The following is a 14,829-nucleotide window of genomic DNA, read 5'->3' as shown; positions in this document are numbered from 1 at the left end:
AAGCAAAGAAAATGTGTGTCAGCTGACCAGAAAGTGCTCAGATAGAATGTCTAGGATCAATGGAGATGATGGAGAGAGGAGGAGGAGGGGGAGGAGAGGGGAGAAGAAGGCTGGAAATAGGAGATAGTAGTAGGAGTAGGAAAAGGTACAAGAGGAGAGCACACCAGAGGAGGAAGAGGGTGAGGAGGGAGACAAATAAGACCAGGAACGGAGAGGAGAGGAGAAACTTATTATATTCATGTGATCGCAATATATTCACATGTGATCCCAATATGTTCACACATGATGATATATGATGATACACATGATATTCACACATGACTAGGGAGAGTATCGCATCGGCGATCCTACAAAAACAATGCATGCGTGTGTGTTCCGGTGTGTGTGTGTGCTAACCGTGTGTCTAACCGCTAACATTGAGGATAATTGCATGCCAATTAAAGACCTCTGCGACAGGTCCTGCATTATTATTATTATTATTATTATTATTATTATTATTATTATTATTATTATTATTATTATTATATATATTCACATGTGCTATCGTGAAGGTTAGCATGGAGTACAGTATGCCTCACTGAGCTGGACGGGTGCTTCACCTGCTCCCCACTACTGATGACATCCAGAAGAAGGTCCTAAGAATAAGGAGAGTGGACCATGACACCTGGCCTGAACTCTCCATCCCTCATCTCCATCTCCAGTCTCAGACCCAGTCTCAGACCCAGTCAGACCCTGCTGTCACCCTCACAGTCTCCTCAGACCCTGCTGTCACCCTCACAGTCTCCTCAGACCCTGCTGTCACCCTCACAGTCTCCTCAGACCCTGCTGTCACCCTCACAGACACAGCAGACCCTGCTGTCACCCTCACAGACACAGCAGACCCTGCTGTCACCCTCACAGACACAGCAGACCCTGCTGTCACCCTCACAGACACAGCAGACCCTGCTGTCACCCTCACAGTCTCCTCAGACAGAATCTTCTGACACACTGCTGTCCGCATGTGGAACAGTCTTCCAGGACAATGTATTGGACACATCACAGACGCTGGTCTTCAGGCTCCTCCTAGTCCACAGACACCTCCTGGCCACCCCCCCCTGGATGGAATTGTGTATCTGACTTTGCTATTGTTCACAATTACATCCAATAAAATAAAAATTAAATTTTATATAATATTTATTTTAATAAAACAAAATTATTAAATAAAAGCTCACATGGAATCATATTAATTAATCGCATAAATGATGCAGATCCCAAAACATGAGAATAATTATCCAAGCATGTCCTCTGTAGCAACCATGGCATAACTGGGAATTCTACAACAGATACATTTGGATAGATGGATGATGAGACATTACTGTCTTTGTTTTTCGTTCTCTCTTTTCTTTAGGTCTCTGTCTATCACTTCACATCTATCCTATATTGACAGATTTTTTTCTTCGTCTTTCTGTGTGTGTGCGTGCGTGCGTGCATGTGTGCGTGTGTGTGTGTGTTCAGATCCGGAGTTCCCTTTCAATGAGGAGAGGGTGATACCTGGAGGAGTCAACAGGAACTCGGCTATCATCGGAGGTACTGTACAAAACACTCTAATGTGTTCAGAGAAGTCATTTATATCTCATCTGTAAGATTTAAGAGGGTCTTGTTCACATTTATTAAATTTGTTTTAGTTAAGGACAACTCATTTACAATGATGACCTGGCGAGAGGACAGGGAACAGGGAAAGGGGACACAGAAATTAAATAGAAAAAAGACAGATGATACATACATCACAGAGGTAAGAGAAATAATCAAAAGACACATCAAACAAACAACCAAATTAAATTACAGTTTGCAGCTGGGTGTAAACAACTCTGCGATAGAGTCCTTAAAAGTAGTGAGGGGGATACATTTTTCCATTTTCAAAGTCTTTTGCATCTCGTTCCAACTGCTGGGGGCAGCAAATTGGAGGGTTGACCAAAGATTTTCCAAAGACTTGGTGTCTGTGTCTGTCTGTGTATCTACACTCGGGGGGAAAAGGACATCATTTTCAGCACATGCAATTGTAGGGTAGTCTAGGTGTGACGATGCATAATTAATTACACAGGTATAATTACACCCTTGGCTCATGGTTAGGATCAGACCGCGTTAGTTATGTTGTTGGTGTGACTTGCTTCCTAGCTTCTCTCCCTCTCCCCTGTGTTTCCTGAGGTCTCCATTCTATTCTTAACCCATCAAAAGCAACTTACACAGACCCACTTTCTGCCTCAAAGGCCTCATCCATCATCACAGAAAAACAAGGAATGTGTTGAATATACCAGACATTACATAACGTTATATAATGCAGATTTTTATTGAAAGCCTCTTTTCTATTTTATTTTTGTAATCCCCTTGTTGGGGCTATTTCTAATACCAAAGTAGGGCTGCTGGATAATTTTCCCCACATTGATATGTTTGGTAAAAGCAGTTTTATTTTGTGCCTCTTTAATGCCCGGTGTTGCTAGTTATCAACAGTCAAAAAGCGGGACAGTATTCCTCTTCACGTCATACATATATATATATTATGTGTAGCATCGACATTGTCAATACCTGGAGCTCTCATTTGAACCATTCCCTCCTGCATCCACCCCCCCCCCCCCCCCAACCCCCCCCCCCACACACACACACACATATGATGACCTTTTATTTGACCCCTATGAGTAGCATAGATGTGTGGCAAGGGGATTGGGTTTCCTCATTGAGTGCTTATCCTTATCATTAGGGCCCAAGTATCTTGTGTTGTATTATAAATAGGGGGGATTGGGTTCTGGGCGGAGTGAAGCCTGGTCTGGCTCTTGAGGGTGGTCTTCCTGTACTGGGTATCGGGTCACCACCCTCCTCTCTTCCCTCTTCTCATTCCTCGGGATAAACTGAGTATCATTAGGTCACAGCCAGGTGTCTTGTGTTTTATCGTAAATCCCAACGTACTGTGAGAGCTTAACATCTCCGCTGACACCAGGCCGTCCTCTCCGCTGACCCCCTGCAGGTATCATCGCCGTGGTTATCTTCACCATCCTGTGCACCCTGGTGTTCCTGATCCGCTACATGTTCCGCCACAAGGGCACCTACCACACCAACGAGGCCAAGGGCAGCAGCGACGCCGGCGGGGAGTCGGCAGACACCGCTATCATCGGCACCGACAACCCGGAGACCATCGACGAGTCCAAGAAGGAGTGGTTCATCTAAACGGGCCAATCGGGACACGGAGAGATGGAGAGAGAGAGAGAGAGAGAGAGAGAGAGAGAGAGAGAGAGAGAGAGAGAGAGCGAGAGAGAGCGAGAGAGAGAGGGAGAGGGGGCGGGTTCGATTTACAATTCCATGACCAATCACGGGGGGAGACGGAGGACAATGAACTCCCGAAAAGGGGCGGGGTTAGGGCGGGGTAAGGCGGTGTACAGAAATGTGTTTTTTTTAACATGGAGACTATGGGAAGGAGACGTCAGCGGTGATTTGTTGGAACACGGCATTTAGAGACTATATGTACATATTACTAACCGGGTCGTCCTTATTTGTATTGTGTTTGGACATTTTCAAGAGTCCTTTGAATACTGTATATGACAAATAATTATACCTACCAGGTTGTGTGCTAGCAGACGTTCATCGCCAGTTTCCGTTTCCGTTTTATTCACGAGAAGAAGAGGAGGAAGAAATCGTATATATATATATATATATAAAAATGATTAGAAGTTAACATGCCAAATCATTTGTTTATCAGACTGTGTTTAGAGCAGTCTGCCAACAGCGATGTCCGTCAAGTTCAACAGTCGTCCTAATGCCACTAATAATGGTATTAATGTAGAGTTGAATATGGATGCCAAAAGTCACTCTGTAAATACAGTGCGTTGTGTTATTTTCCCCTCCTTTTTCCATTCATTCAGAGAGTTCTATTCAGAGATCTACGTCCAAGACATTAACATTGTCGGAATTGAATACGTTTTCAGATCTATATCGGAATTATAATCGCGTTTCTAACCCATCACATAAATGTACGAAATGTTAAGAGTTTTACGTTAAAATCTTATGACATCCGATTGTATCTCACGCATGGGCGTTCCTTTCTGTGGCTGGTCAGGGGAGGTTTATCTCAAACGCGTGACAGAAGAACGTTCCCTTGTCTCGTCGGTCGTACCTCTCGGCACGGCAGCTTTCCTTTGGGGACGGGCGAAACGCCAAGCTCTCATTCGTTCGGACTTCAAGCGTTTCCGTTCGTCCGTCCTTCGCGGACGAACGCTCCTTCACGTGTCATTCGTCGATCAGCTCAGAGGTCTGCGTTCAAACGACCTAGTTGTGGAATTCCACCCTATTCCTGTACAATGTTGGCTTGGGTTGACGTCGCCAGGTGTGTGTATGTGCGTGCTTGTGTGTGTGTTTAGGCATCCATGTGGGCGTCCATGAGGACATCCATGCATGTGTCTGTGTGAGTGAGCGTGTGCTTTGCGTGTGTTGAATCTGTGGTGATAACTGGCGTATTAATGTATTGTGCCTTCCAGGTGTCTGGCCTCTTAGCCTTCCCCTGGATAACCCTGCATACTGCTGAAGCAACAGCTAGCTAGTTCGCGTACAGCAGAGAACTAAATTGAAATAACTAAATGGAATTGCCCTCCTCCGATGATTAATCAAGGGAATTAGCCTGAAAAGGGGGACCACTAATCGATGTCGTCCATGCTTGACCACGCCGGGGGGGTCAAAAGGCATTCCTCTGTTCCGCTGTTCCTAGGTTGAGGACCACCGACTAGTTCATACGTTGTTGTCATGTAAAAACCTCATACCTCCAATTGTCCTATTTCATTAGTAAGAAAGCATGAAGACAGATGGCATATTACTGCCATGTGAGAGAGAGAGAGGATAAATGTCGTCTGACAATAAGAATTGTGTTGAAACTGCCTGAAACTTTCATTTCTCCATTTCTCAGTAGCGATTGTAAAATCCCGTCATATCTAAGCGCCATCTTTATCTTTATTATTTTAGGAAACAGCCTTTACAATAGCTAAAAATCACAATATCCCAATTTATTTAGGTTGTTAATAATATTAAAATAAGAAATAAGAAAAGGGCCCCATATTTGATCTTGAAATGGGCCTTAAGGCCGTCTGTGTGTTTACATAGCAACAGAATTATGAAATTTGTCTTACGAGCCAATACGAGCCAACGAGCCAATACGAGCCAATACGAGCCAATACGGGCCAATACGAGAAAATACGAGCCAATATGAGCCAATACGAGTCAATACGAGCCAATACGAGCAAATACAAGCCAATACGAGCCAATACGAACCAATACGAACCAATACGAACCAATATGAGCCAATACGAGCCAATTGGAGCCAATATGAGCCAATACGAACCAATACAAACCAATACGAGCCAATACGAGCTTGTTTTTATTTTGACTTGATTTTAAAGTTTACATGGTCCTTTATGCATCCGCCCCCAGGATCAAAGGAAACCCATTCAAATGCCATTGTGTAGTTTTCAAAAATATATTTGATCAAAATAGAATAAATACAAAATGTCTCAATCCCTGAAATGGAGAGAGAGGTTTTTATTCAACAGCAGGTGTGTAGGAACTAAACACACAATGACACTACTGTACACCACTACATCTACCTTTTGTGTACACAAATGTACACACATTTTGTTCAACCAAAACTGAAAGGCGTTAGAATCAGAACTTGTTGCTTTGTGACGGTTGAGTCCAGCTCCGCCGTGACAAAAAAGATGTACAGTTTATTGTTTATGATCATCTTTCATTTAATGTTGTCTTGGTCGCTAATGGTTACCTTTCTGCGGCACCGGCACTCGCACCTGCGACACCAACCACTGACCGACCGCCATTTTGTGTTTTCTCTTCCTGTACGTTTGCTTTTTGTATATTTTATAAAAATGGCTGCTGTGGCACAGTACAATACGTGAATGATTTTATATGTCATCGCCATCTCATCGACATTAAAGACATTAAAAAGGGAAGGTTGATAATCTTTTTATGTAGATGCCTATTCTACCGCTCGCCGTCCAACCCTGCAGCCTGAGACGCTCGGAAAAAAACCTTGCTTTCTGAAACATTCTGAAACATTCTGAAACATTCTGAAACATTCTGAAACATTCTGAAACATTCTGAAACATTCTGAAACACCGCAAGTCAAACAGGGACATCTTTCGGGGGCTGGCTAGCGTAGAGTTCGAATCCAGCTGCAAAAAAAACGCATAGCGACACCAAACTGGTGGCTGCACTTGCGCGCCGGTTTAAATTCCTGCGCGTTCCATACAAGCTCTTGCCAGACGCACCAAGCTCCTGGTAGCCCCACAAAAAACAACGACTTGAATACAAAAACATATATTTAATATTATTTCATCTCCCGACAGCCAGGCCCAAAATTAAATACCAGTGTAAGTGAAATTTAAGACTTTCTAATACCTTGCAGATATTTGAGTGTCCAGAGAGTGGGCTTATTAATTTAGTATGGGCTGCTATTGGGGACGAACCTCTTCAATAGAGTAGTAGAATAGGCTTCTAATAGCCCCCAGACCTTCCTTTTAAAAACCATGACCCACCTTCATCCATCTACAGATCAGCAATCAGTACCTGCTGCTCCCGAATCCACCAAGGATATCGAACAACTGACTCTATCTACTGATCAGTGATTGGGACATTTCAAGTTTTATTTGTCTACATGTAGTCATATTTCTCACACGCACACACACACACACACACACACGTGCACTTTGTGGTTTGAATATTGTAATGAAAGGAATCGGAGCAGAAAGACCATGAACCATGTTTTGCTTTCAGTTCAATTGAGTTCAATAAAGAGTATTTGATCTTGAATAAAAACAGTTGTTTTTTGTCCTCTGTGGGTGAGTTCACAAGCCTACCTGTGAGTGTGACAGCCATGTGGGGAGGAGACAATCTTTGTTTCGGTTCATCTCGCATGCATAGTCCTGTCCCAGTGTCATTGGTCGGCTACGACCAGCTGTAGTACTGAAACTGTTTTCTCAGATACTTCAACGAATGAGGCCAAATTCTAAACATTAACATCATTGTGGCACGTTTCTGAGCTGTGGTCGACCACCACAAGACTCTGGGCACATTTTGTGATTCATGTGAACCTACTTCAGTGAAAACTTCATTGCATTATATCTCTCTTTGTTTAGTTTTCAAATTATTGAGGAAACAGTGATACAAAAGCCCTAAATATAACGTTATTCATTCATGTAGGATAACGGTCATTTAGGATAACGGTCATGCAGGATAACAGTCATGCAGGATAACAGTCATGTAGGATAACGGTCATGTAGAATAACAGTCATGTAGGATAACGGTCATGTAGAATAACAGTCATGTCCTTAGAGAGCTGCACTGGCTTCCCATTTCCGCACGAATCCGCTTCAAGGTCCTTGACCTGGCATGCCATGCAGCGAGGGGAACGGCTCCCTCCTACCTCCAGTCAATGGTCTCTAACTACACACCCTCAAGACCCCTACGCTCTGCATCTTCTGGCCGCCTCAGACCCACTCCTATCCGAGCTCCTGGGGGGTCATCAAAGAGAAGCAGGCTATTCTCAGTCCTCGGTCCACAATGGTGGAACAAACTTCCCACCACAGTCAGGACAGCTGGAACCCGGCCAATTTTCTGCTCTTGACTAAAAACACAGTTCTGTTAATTAATATATGAAATTAAAAAAATTTAGTTTTACTATTATGTATCTTACTACAATGCTACTATACTTATACTACTACCTATCATGTTAATGTGTCTATACTACTATGCACTCAGAGTGTAACACTGCTGACTTATTGTTCATCATTTGTAAGTCACTTTGGATAAAAGCGTCAGCTAAATGAGAAAATGTAAATGTAGGATATTACTCTTGACGATTCAACAAGCTACAGAACAAACAGATACCAAGACGATGATGAAAAACAACATGTCTGACTACTGAGTCCAGTGTGGGTATATGTGTGTGTGTGTGTGTGTGCAGGCCCGGACTGGCCATCGGGAGCACCGGGAGTTTTCCCGGTGGCCTGGCCTGCACAGATACAAAAAAAAAAAAATTATCTAAAAAAAAATATATATATATATTTTTTTATTATAATTTTTTTTTTTTTTTTGTCAGGCCATTGTTTCTAGTTGTGGCGGCGGCACGGCGCGATTGTTAGATAACCTAGGTGAGTGGGGAACAACCAGGATTTCACTGTCTGCGACAGAGTTGGAGAACTATCTCTCTCTCTCCCTCACGCGGATCACACACAGAAATGGAGCCGTTTGTGATTGGTGGAGGCGGGACCAGGCGATACAACTGATTGACAGCGGAGGCGGCGAATGGAATGGCAGATAAAGAGAAAGTCAAAATAATTCAAAGATAATTCAAAGATTACACACCTTTGCCACATTGGCTACAAACATAATCACTGTAAAGTTATCAAAAAAATAAGAATCTGATCAGACACAAGGGTTAAGTTGTTGTTCCCTTTCTAATTTCCTCAAAAACATCTAGTCTAGTTAATGTGATCAATATTATTTGACAATTTATGCTTTTTGTTGGAAATTTCAGTCAGTGAACTCATACTTTGAGCTCATTTTATAATTAAAATGATTGAGACAACGCAATCTTCTGTCTTCGTTGTGCATGCATGCGTGTGCTCACCACACGCGATACATGTGTCACTATTCTGGCAGTGGCTACTGTTATTATAGTATTGCAATGAAAGGTCTGTTATTTAATGTTTGTGTAAAGGGCTATTTTAACTGTTGATGGGTAGTGCATCAGTAAAGTGAATATGGTATTGTGCTCTTGCTCTGTTTGAATAGGTGGAGAGAGTGGTTAACTGTATTATAATAGTAAATAGAAAAATATGTTGTGCGCTTGCTTTTTTCTTTTTGAAGGTGGAGAGAGTAGCATTGCTAGGGCCACAACAGTTTTATTTGAGGTTCATAAGAGTACATTGTACTAAGCAATTGTTGGCTCATTAGTTTGTGATTCACATGCACTAAAATTCACCAGAATGCTGTCTTTGTAACAAAAAAATTCCAGGTGGGGGACCCCCAGACCCTCTGCTTGTGTGTGTGTGTGTGTGTGTGTGTGTGTGTGTGTGTGTGTGTGTGTGTGTGTGTGTGTGTGTGTGTGTGTGTGTGTGTGTGTGTGTGTGTGTGTGTGTGTGTGTGTGTGTGTGTGTGTGTGTGTGTGTGTGTATATGTATATGTGTGTGTATGTGTGTGTGTGTGTGTGTGTGTGTGTGTGTGTGTGTGTGTGTGTGTGTGTGTGTGTGTGTGTGTGCGTGCGTGCGTGCGTGCGTGCGTGCGTGCGTGCGTGCGTGTGTGCGTGCGTGTGTGTATGTGTGGACAGACAGGTGGGGGGAGAGAGAGTGAGAGAGATGGATGTATTGAGGGTGAAGCGATAGACTGATTTATGAATATGAGTTATGACTACAGTGGCTCTTCCTATATCACTTAAAAGCTATATGTACAGCATATAAACAGAATTACCTGACCTGACGCATGTATTTGAATCCCTCCTGCAATTTCACAATAGTGCTTAGATATATGGCGCCCCTGTGTGGTCAAATCGTGTAATTGCATACAGCAAAATAAGTAGTTTTTTTTAGATTACGTTTAGAAAAATATTAGAAAATTAAAAGTAAGATTTTTTTTTATGTTAAATATCAAAAGCAAGTAAGATAGGATAAGATAATTATCCCTTTATTGATCCCCTTTCGGAAATTCAGCATCATAGCAGCATGGGGAGGGGGGAGGGGAGGTACAGGTATGGGCATGGTAATAGTAGAAGTCAAGACATAATACAGGCAATCAATTTATAGTACAGTAGAAAAGTTTAAATAGGCAGTGTAAATAATACAATTAACTCAGAATATACGCATCTGAGCAAGTAGGCAGTGTGATCAAATGGTGCAGATGAGGAGCTGTATGCCCCATCAGTTAGAGTGGTATACATGAGATACCCTAACCGGCGTGATATACGTCATACGTTATATGTTGTAGTCTGTGCAGTTTAGGTGGGAGTTAGACACACTCAGATCAGACATTCCTAGTTCTGCTGCCGTTAGTTCTCCGGCTGCTGGCAGCGGTCCCTGTCAACTGTTGTGGAGCCTGATACCGTACCGCTGGTACGAAGGACTGGTTGAGGCGGTTAGTGGCTTCCTGCCCGTCACCCCTCCACCAGGCCCCAGGGAGAGGCCTCTGGATGCCAGCACTCTGCCCCAGGAACACTGATGTAATGAAGCAACCAGACAACTGAAACACTCGTTTTTCATACTGTACAATGATGAATGGCTTCCTCTGAAGATCCAAGTAATGTACGGCAGAGGGGCGACCTACAGTAGGAGAGCACACAGGGAACAAAAGGATTTGCTGAGCATGCTCAGATAATCTTCCCTAGATGAACAAGGGTCAATGAAATAACTCCTAGGAACATCTGATCACTAAGTGTGTCTGATTCTTACCACCTAACCTGCCACATATCATGCCAGTTAGGGTACCTTGTGTATACTGCACCTGTGTATACTGTTTACTTTACTTTACTCATAGTATATTCAGATTCTAAGTGTCTTATTGCCCATATTTATTGTAACGTATAATATAACTGATAGGGCATACAGACAGCGGTGAACAGGTGTTGTGCCGAAAAAGGTCTGCCTGCCGAAAAAGGACTGCAGTACCCACGTGAACGCGCACAAATCATTTTTTTGGTCCAATAGAGAGAAATGTCGGTTTGTCAGTCACTAAGTAGTTATAAAGTGCACCAATATTACGTATTATTGTGATTGTACTCAGGATGGCAAAGTCTGACATTGAGCCAATTCGATATTCTTGCATCTGATGACCTCTACTCTAAGTCCTGAAAAGTTTGCCATCGTCACCCTTTACAATAAATATGAAACTGTGGTACAATCACAATAATACGTAATATTGGTGCACTTTATAACTACTTAAAAAATATATTTGTGTGCGTTCACGTGGGGTGCAGTCCTTTTTTCGGCAAGCAGGCCCTTTTCGGCACAACACCGGCACTCAATCAGCGCAATCAGCCGTCGATGAGGGACTGCGCTACAAGAACCAGCCGGACCTTCAACATGTTGCCAGAACGTAAATTAGAACTAGGTACAAGTCGCTGAGAGAATTGCTAGCTTCTCTTTTCCCACGTATTCCAGAGAAAACTGTGTGACCTCGTTTTTGTCTTCCCTCCCAGGATTCCACGGACGCTCCCTTGTGTTCCTCCACCCTGACTCTGGCTCCCCTCACTCCCTTGTGTTCCTCCACCCTGACTCTGGCTCCCCTCACTCCACCCTGACTCTGGCTCCCCTCACTCCACCCTGACTCTGGCTCCCCTCACTCCCTTGTGTTCCATCAGCCTGACTCTGGCTCCCCTCACTCCCTTGTGTTCCTCCACCCTGACTCTGGCTCCCCTCACTCCACCCTGACTCTGGCTCCCCTCACTCCCTTGTGTTCCTCCACCCTGACTCTGGCTCCCCTCACTCCCTTGTGTTCCATCAGCCTGACTCTGGCTCCCCTCACTCCCTTGTGTTCCTCCACCCTGACTCTGGCTCCCCTCACTCCACCCTGACTCTGGCTCCCCTCACTCCCTTGTGTTCCATCAGCCTGACTCTGGCTCCCCTCACTCCCTTGTGTTCCACCTCCCTGACTCTGGCTCCCCTCACTCCCTTGTGTTCCTCCACCCTGACTCTGGCTCCCCTCACTCCACCCTGACTCTGGCTCCCCTCACTCCACCCTGACTCTGGCTCCCCTCACTCCACCCTGACTCTGGCTCCCCTCACTCCCTTGTGTTCCACCTCCCTGACTCTGGCTCCCCTCACTCCCTTGTGTTCCACCACCCTGACTCTGGCTCCCCTCACTCCCTTGTGTTCCACCACCCTGACTCTGGCTCCCCTCACTCCACCCTGACTCTGGCTCCCCTCACTCCACCCTGACTCTGGCTCCCCTCACTCCACCCTGACTCTGGCTCCCCTCACTCCACCCTGACTCTGGCTCCCCTCACTCCCTTGTGTTCCACCACCCTGACTCTGGCTCCCCTCACTCCACCCTGACTCTGGCTCCCCTCACTCCCTTGTGTTCCATCAGCCTGACTCTGGCTCCCCTCACTCCCTTGTGTTCCACCTCCCTGACTCTGGCTCCCCTCACTCCCTTGTGTTCCTCCACCCTGACTCTAGCTCCCCTCACTCCACCCTGACTCTAGCTCCCCTCACTCCACCCTGACTCTGGCTCCCCTCACTCCACCCTGACTCTGGCTCCCCTCACTCCCTTGTGTTCCACCACCCTGACTCTGGCTCCCCTCACTCCACCCTGACTCTGGCTCCCCTCACTCCCTTGTGTTCCACCAGCCTGACTCTGGCTCCCCTCACTCCACCCTGACTCTGGCTCCCCTCACTCCCTTGTGTTCCACCACCCTGACTCTGGCTCCCCTCACTCCCTTGTGTTCCACCACCCTGACTCTGGCTCCCCTCACTCCACCCTGACTCTGGCTCCCCTCACTCCCTTGTGTTCCTCCACCCTGACTCTGGCTCCCCTCACCCCCTTGTGTTCCACCACCCTGACTCTGGCTCCCCTCACTCCCTTGTGTTCCACCACCCTGACTCTGGCTCCCCTCACTCCCGCGGATGGACCCCCCGGTTATCACCTCTCGCTTGCCCCCTCGGATATTCATAGACTTGACCATTTAATTAGGCGCACGCACATCGCCACAACACCCCGCTTAGCCATTCACTTTACAACACCGGTAAGTAAAACACATCGTTTTTCATTTTGCATACACATAGGTTAGATACACATTCCACAAACATTCCAAGGACGCACCATACACTTCCTGCAAATCCCTCGACCCTATGTTTATATGTTTATATGTTTACTCCAGGCCTTTCTGTGTGGAGTTTGCATGTTCTCCCCGTGCTCGCAAGGGTTTCCCCCCCGATAAGATAAAACCCAATGGAAAAACATGCACAACAACAAGATCGCTAACGCTGTGGCGTCCTTGACGAAAACGGACAGGAGCACATGGATTGGTCCCCTGGCGCGGCTCACGTTGACGCCTGTCTGCTCCCGGCTGCCCTTGGGGGGGAAGAACGATGGGATGGGTTAATCGCAGAGACGAATCGCATGCATGCATTGCATGCATGCCGATTGATGACCTCTGAGCAGGTCCTAAATTATTATTTATAATAAATGGGCCCACGGGCTTCTTTGCTTTGTATCAGAGTCACCTATACTTGGGTCACCATATCGTTCAGCGTAACAAAAGGTAGTATTACAGTACAGTATCAATTACATTAATTAAATGGAATAATCCATTATTATGAGGAATTATATCTAAGAATTTCCTAAAGTTGAGGATGAGCCCTGAAACGATTAAACTCGTTATTGGCCGCCAATCGTTGAACACCAACAACGAGTATACTCGTTATTTGAACGTTATTTCTTTTATTCGATATTTTCATTCATTATCCATCCAGGGAGTCTGGTGTTATCATAGGGAATTAGTCTGAGATCGCAAAAGTCCAATACCGCCGTCTGGTAGGATGCGGCTCGTATTGCACATCCTTTGAAACTCTGTGTATTGGGCTGTGCGTCGATTATATTGGTCCGGGCTGACTTTTCCATGTCGGGCAAGGGGAGCGGTTGTCCCGATCGGCTTGAGGAGCATCAAATGCTCCAAATCGATGATGTATGGCGGATTATGTTGGCGACACGATCGACACCAATACTAGGACTCACGATCAGATCTTTTTCGGGCACATCCTAGTCAAGGTAAGGGCTATATCATATAAATATTGTGTTGATCAAAGCATGCCTTCATTGTGATCCGAGCGTATGTGTGTAACGCTAGTCCATAACGTATTCCGTTGGTGACGATCAAAGCATAAAAAACTACACCCCCCCCCTTTCATGCATTCATGATGGAACATAATACCAATCATATGCATTTAATTTTTTTATTGTAGCGTGTGTAGGGATGAAATGCCAATGGATTTAGTATAATACACGTTGCGGGCTATTACTAGCCTCCCATAGGCCACTCTAAAACCATACTTATATTCACCACGGTATAAAACGGGAATGTATGGATGGAATCTTTTTTTCTTTTTCACATATTGAACGATAGATACTCGATGTCAAATGGGCCATAGTATTGCATCCATAGCTATAATATAGAATATAGTTATAGCCCTGCAAACAAGGTGACGGACTCCATTCGTTTAATGCATGGCATCGCATAGTCGTATCCCGGAAACAGCGTGGCAGCCAATGAGTTAATGACTTTACATGATTACATCCGACAACAATTGGGGTTTAACACAAAGCAGACAACTACCTCATCTTTAATTCTGTTAAGAAGAGGACATAATGTCAGATGGGTTAAAGGGTTAACCTTCGGTAGTGTGGTAGTGAAAGGGTTAACCTTCGGTAATAATAATAATAATAATAATAATAATAATAATAATAATAATAATAATAATAATAATAATAATAATAATAATAATAATAATAATAATAATAATAATAATAATAATAATAATAATAATAATAATAATAATAATAGATTTAATTTATATAGCACACTTTAAACTCAGTGAGCTCTTAGGGTGCTTACTTAGGTAGTGTTTACTTAGGTAGTGTTGTAGTGAAAGGGTTAACCTTCTGTAGTGTGGTAGTGAAAGGTTAACCTTCTGTAGTGTGGTAGACATGCATTGCTATTCCTAGCACTATATGGGCAACTTTACACAATTCCTGTGAGTCTATTGAAGACATCTGTAAGGTTTTCTTTTTTTTAAATGCATTGTTTTATATTTC

At 44.4% G+C, this 14,829-nt stretch overlaps 1 protein-coding gene across 1 annotated transcript in view; it reads left to right on the top strand.

The window, feature by feature from the left end:
• cntnap2a (contactin associated protein 2a) overlaps positions 1-3,198 on the top strand; it is a gene marked incomplete at both ends in the record, with an annotated part of 675,314 nt that extends 672,116 nt beyond the window's left edge. The window contains 2 exon segments of the mRNA XM_084325811.1: positions 1,495-1,566; positions 2,999-3,198. Coding sequence (XP_084181937.1) covers positions 1,495-1,566; positions 2,999-3,198 — 272 coding nt within the window.
• Positions 3,199-14,829: the final 11,631 nt, after the last annotated feature.

The sequence above is a fragment of the Notolepis coatsorum genome (genome assembly GCF_963971535.1).
Source record: "Notolepis coatsorum genome assembly, chromosome: 12".
In the NCBI taxonomy this organism is placed as follows: Eukaryota; Metazoa; Chordata; class Actinopteri; order Aulopiformes; family Paralepididae; genus Notolepis; species Notolepis coatsorum.
The sequence above is the reverse complement of the archived record's forward strand: the minus strand, read 5'-3'. Positions and strand labels throughout refer to the sequence as shown.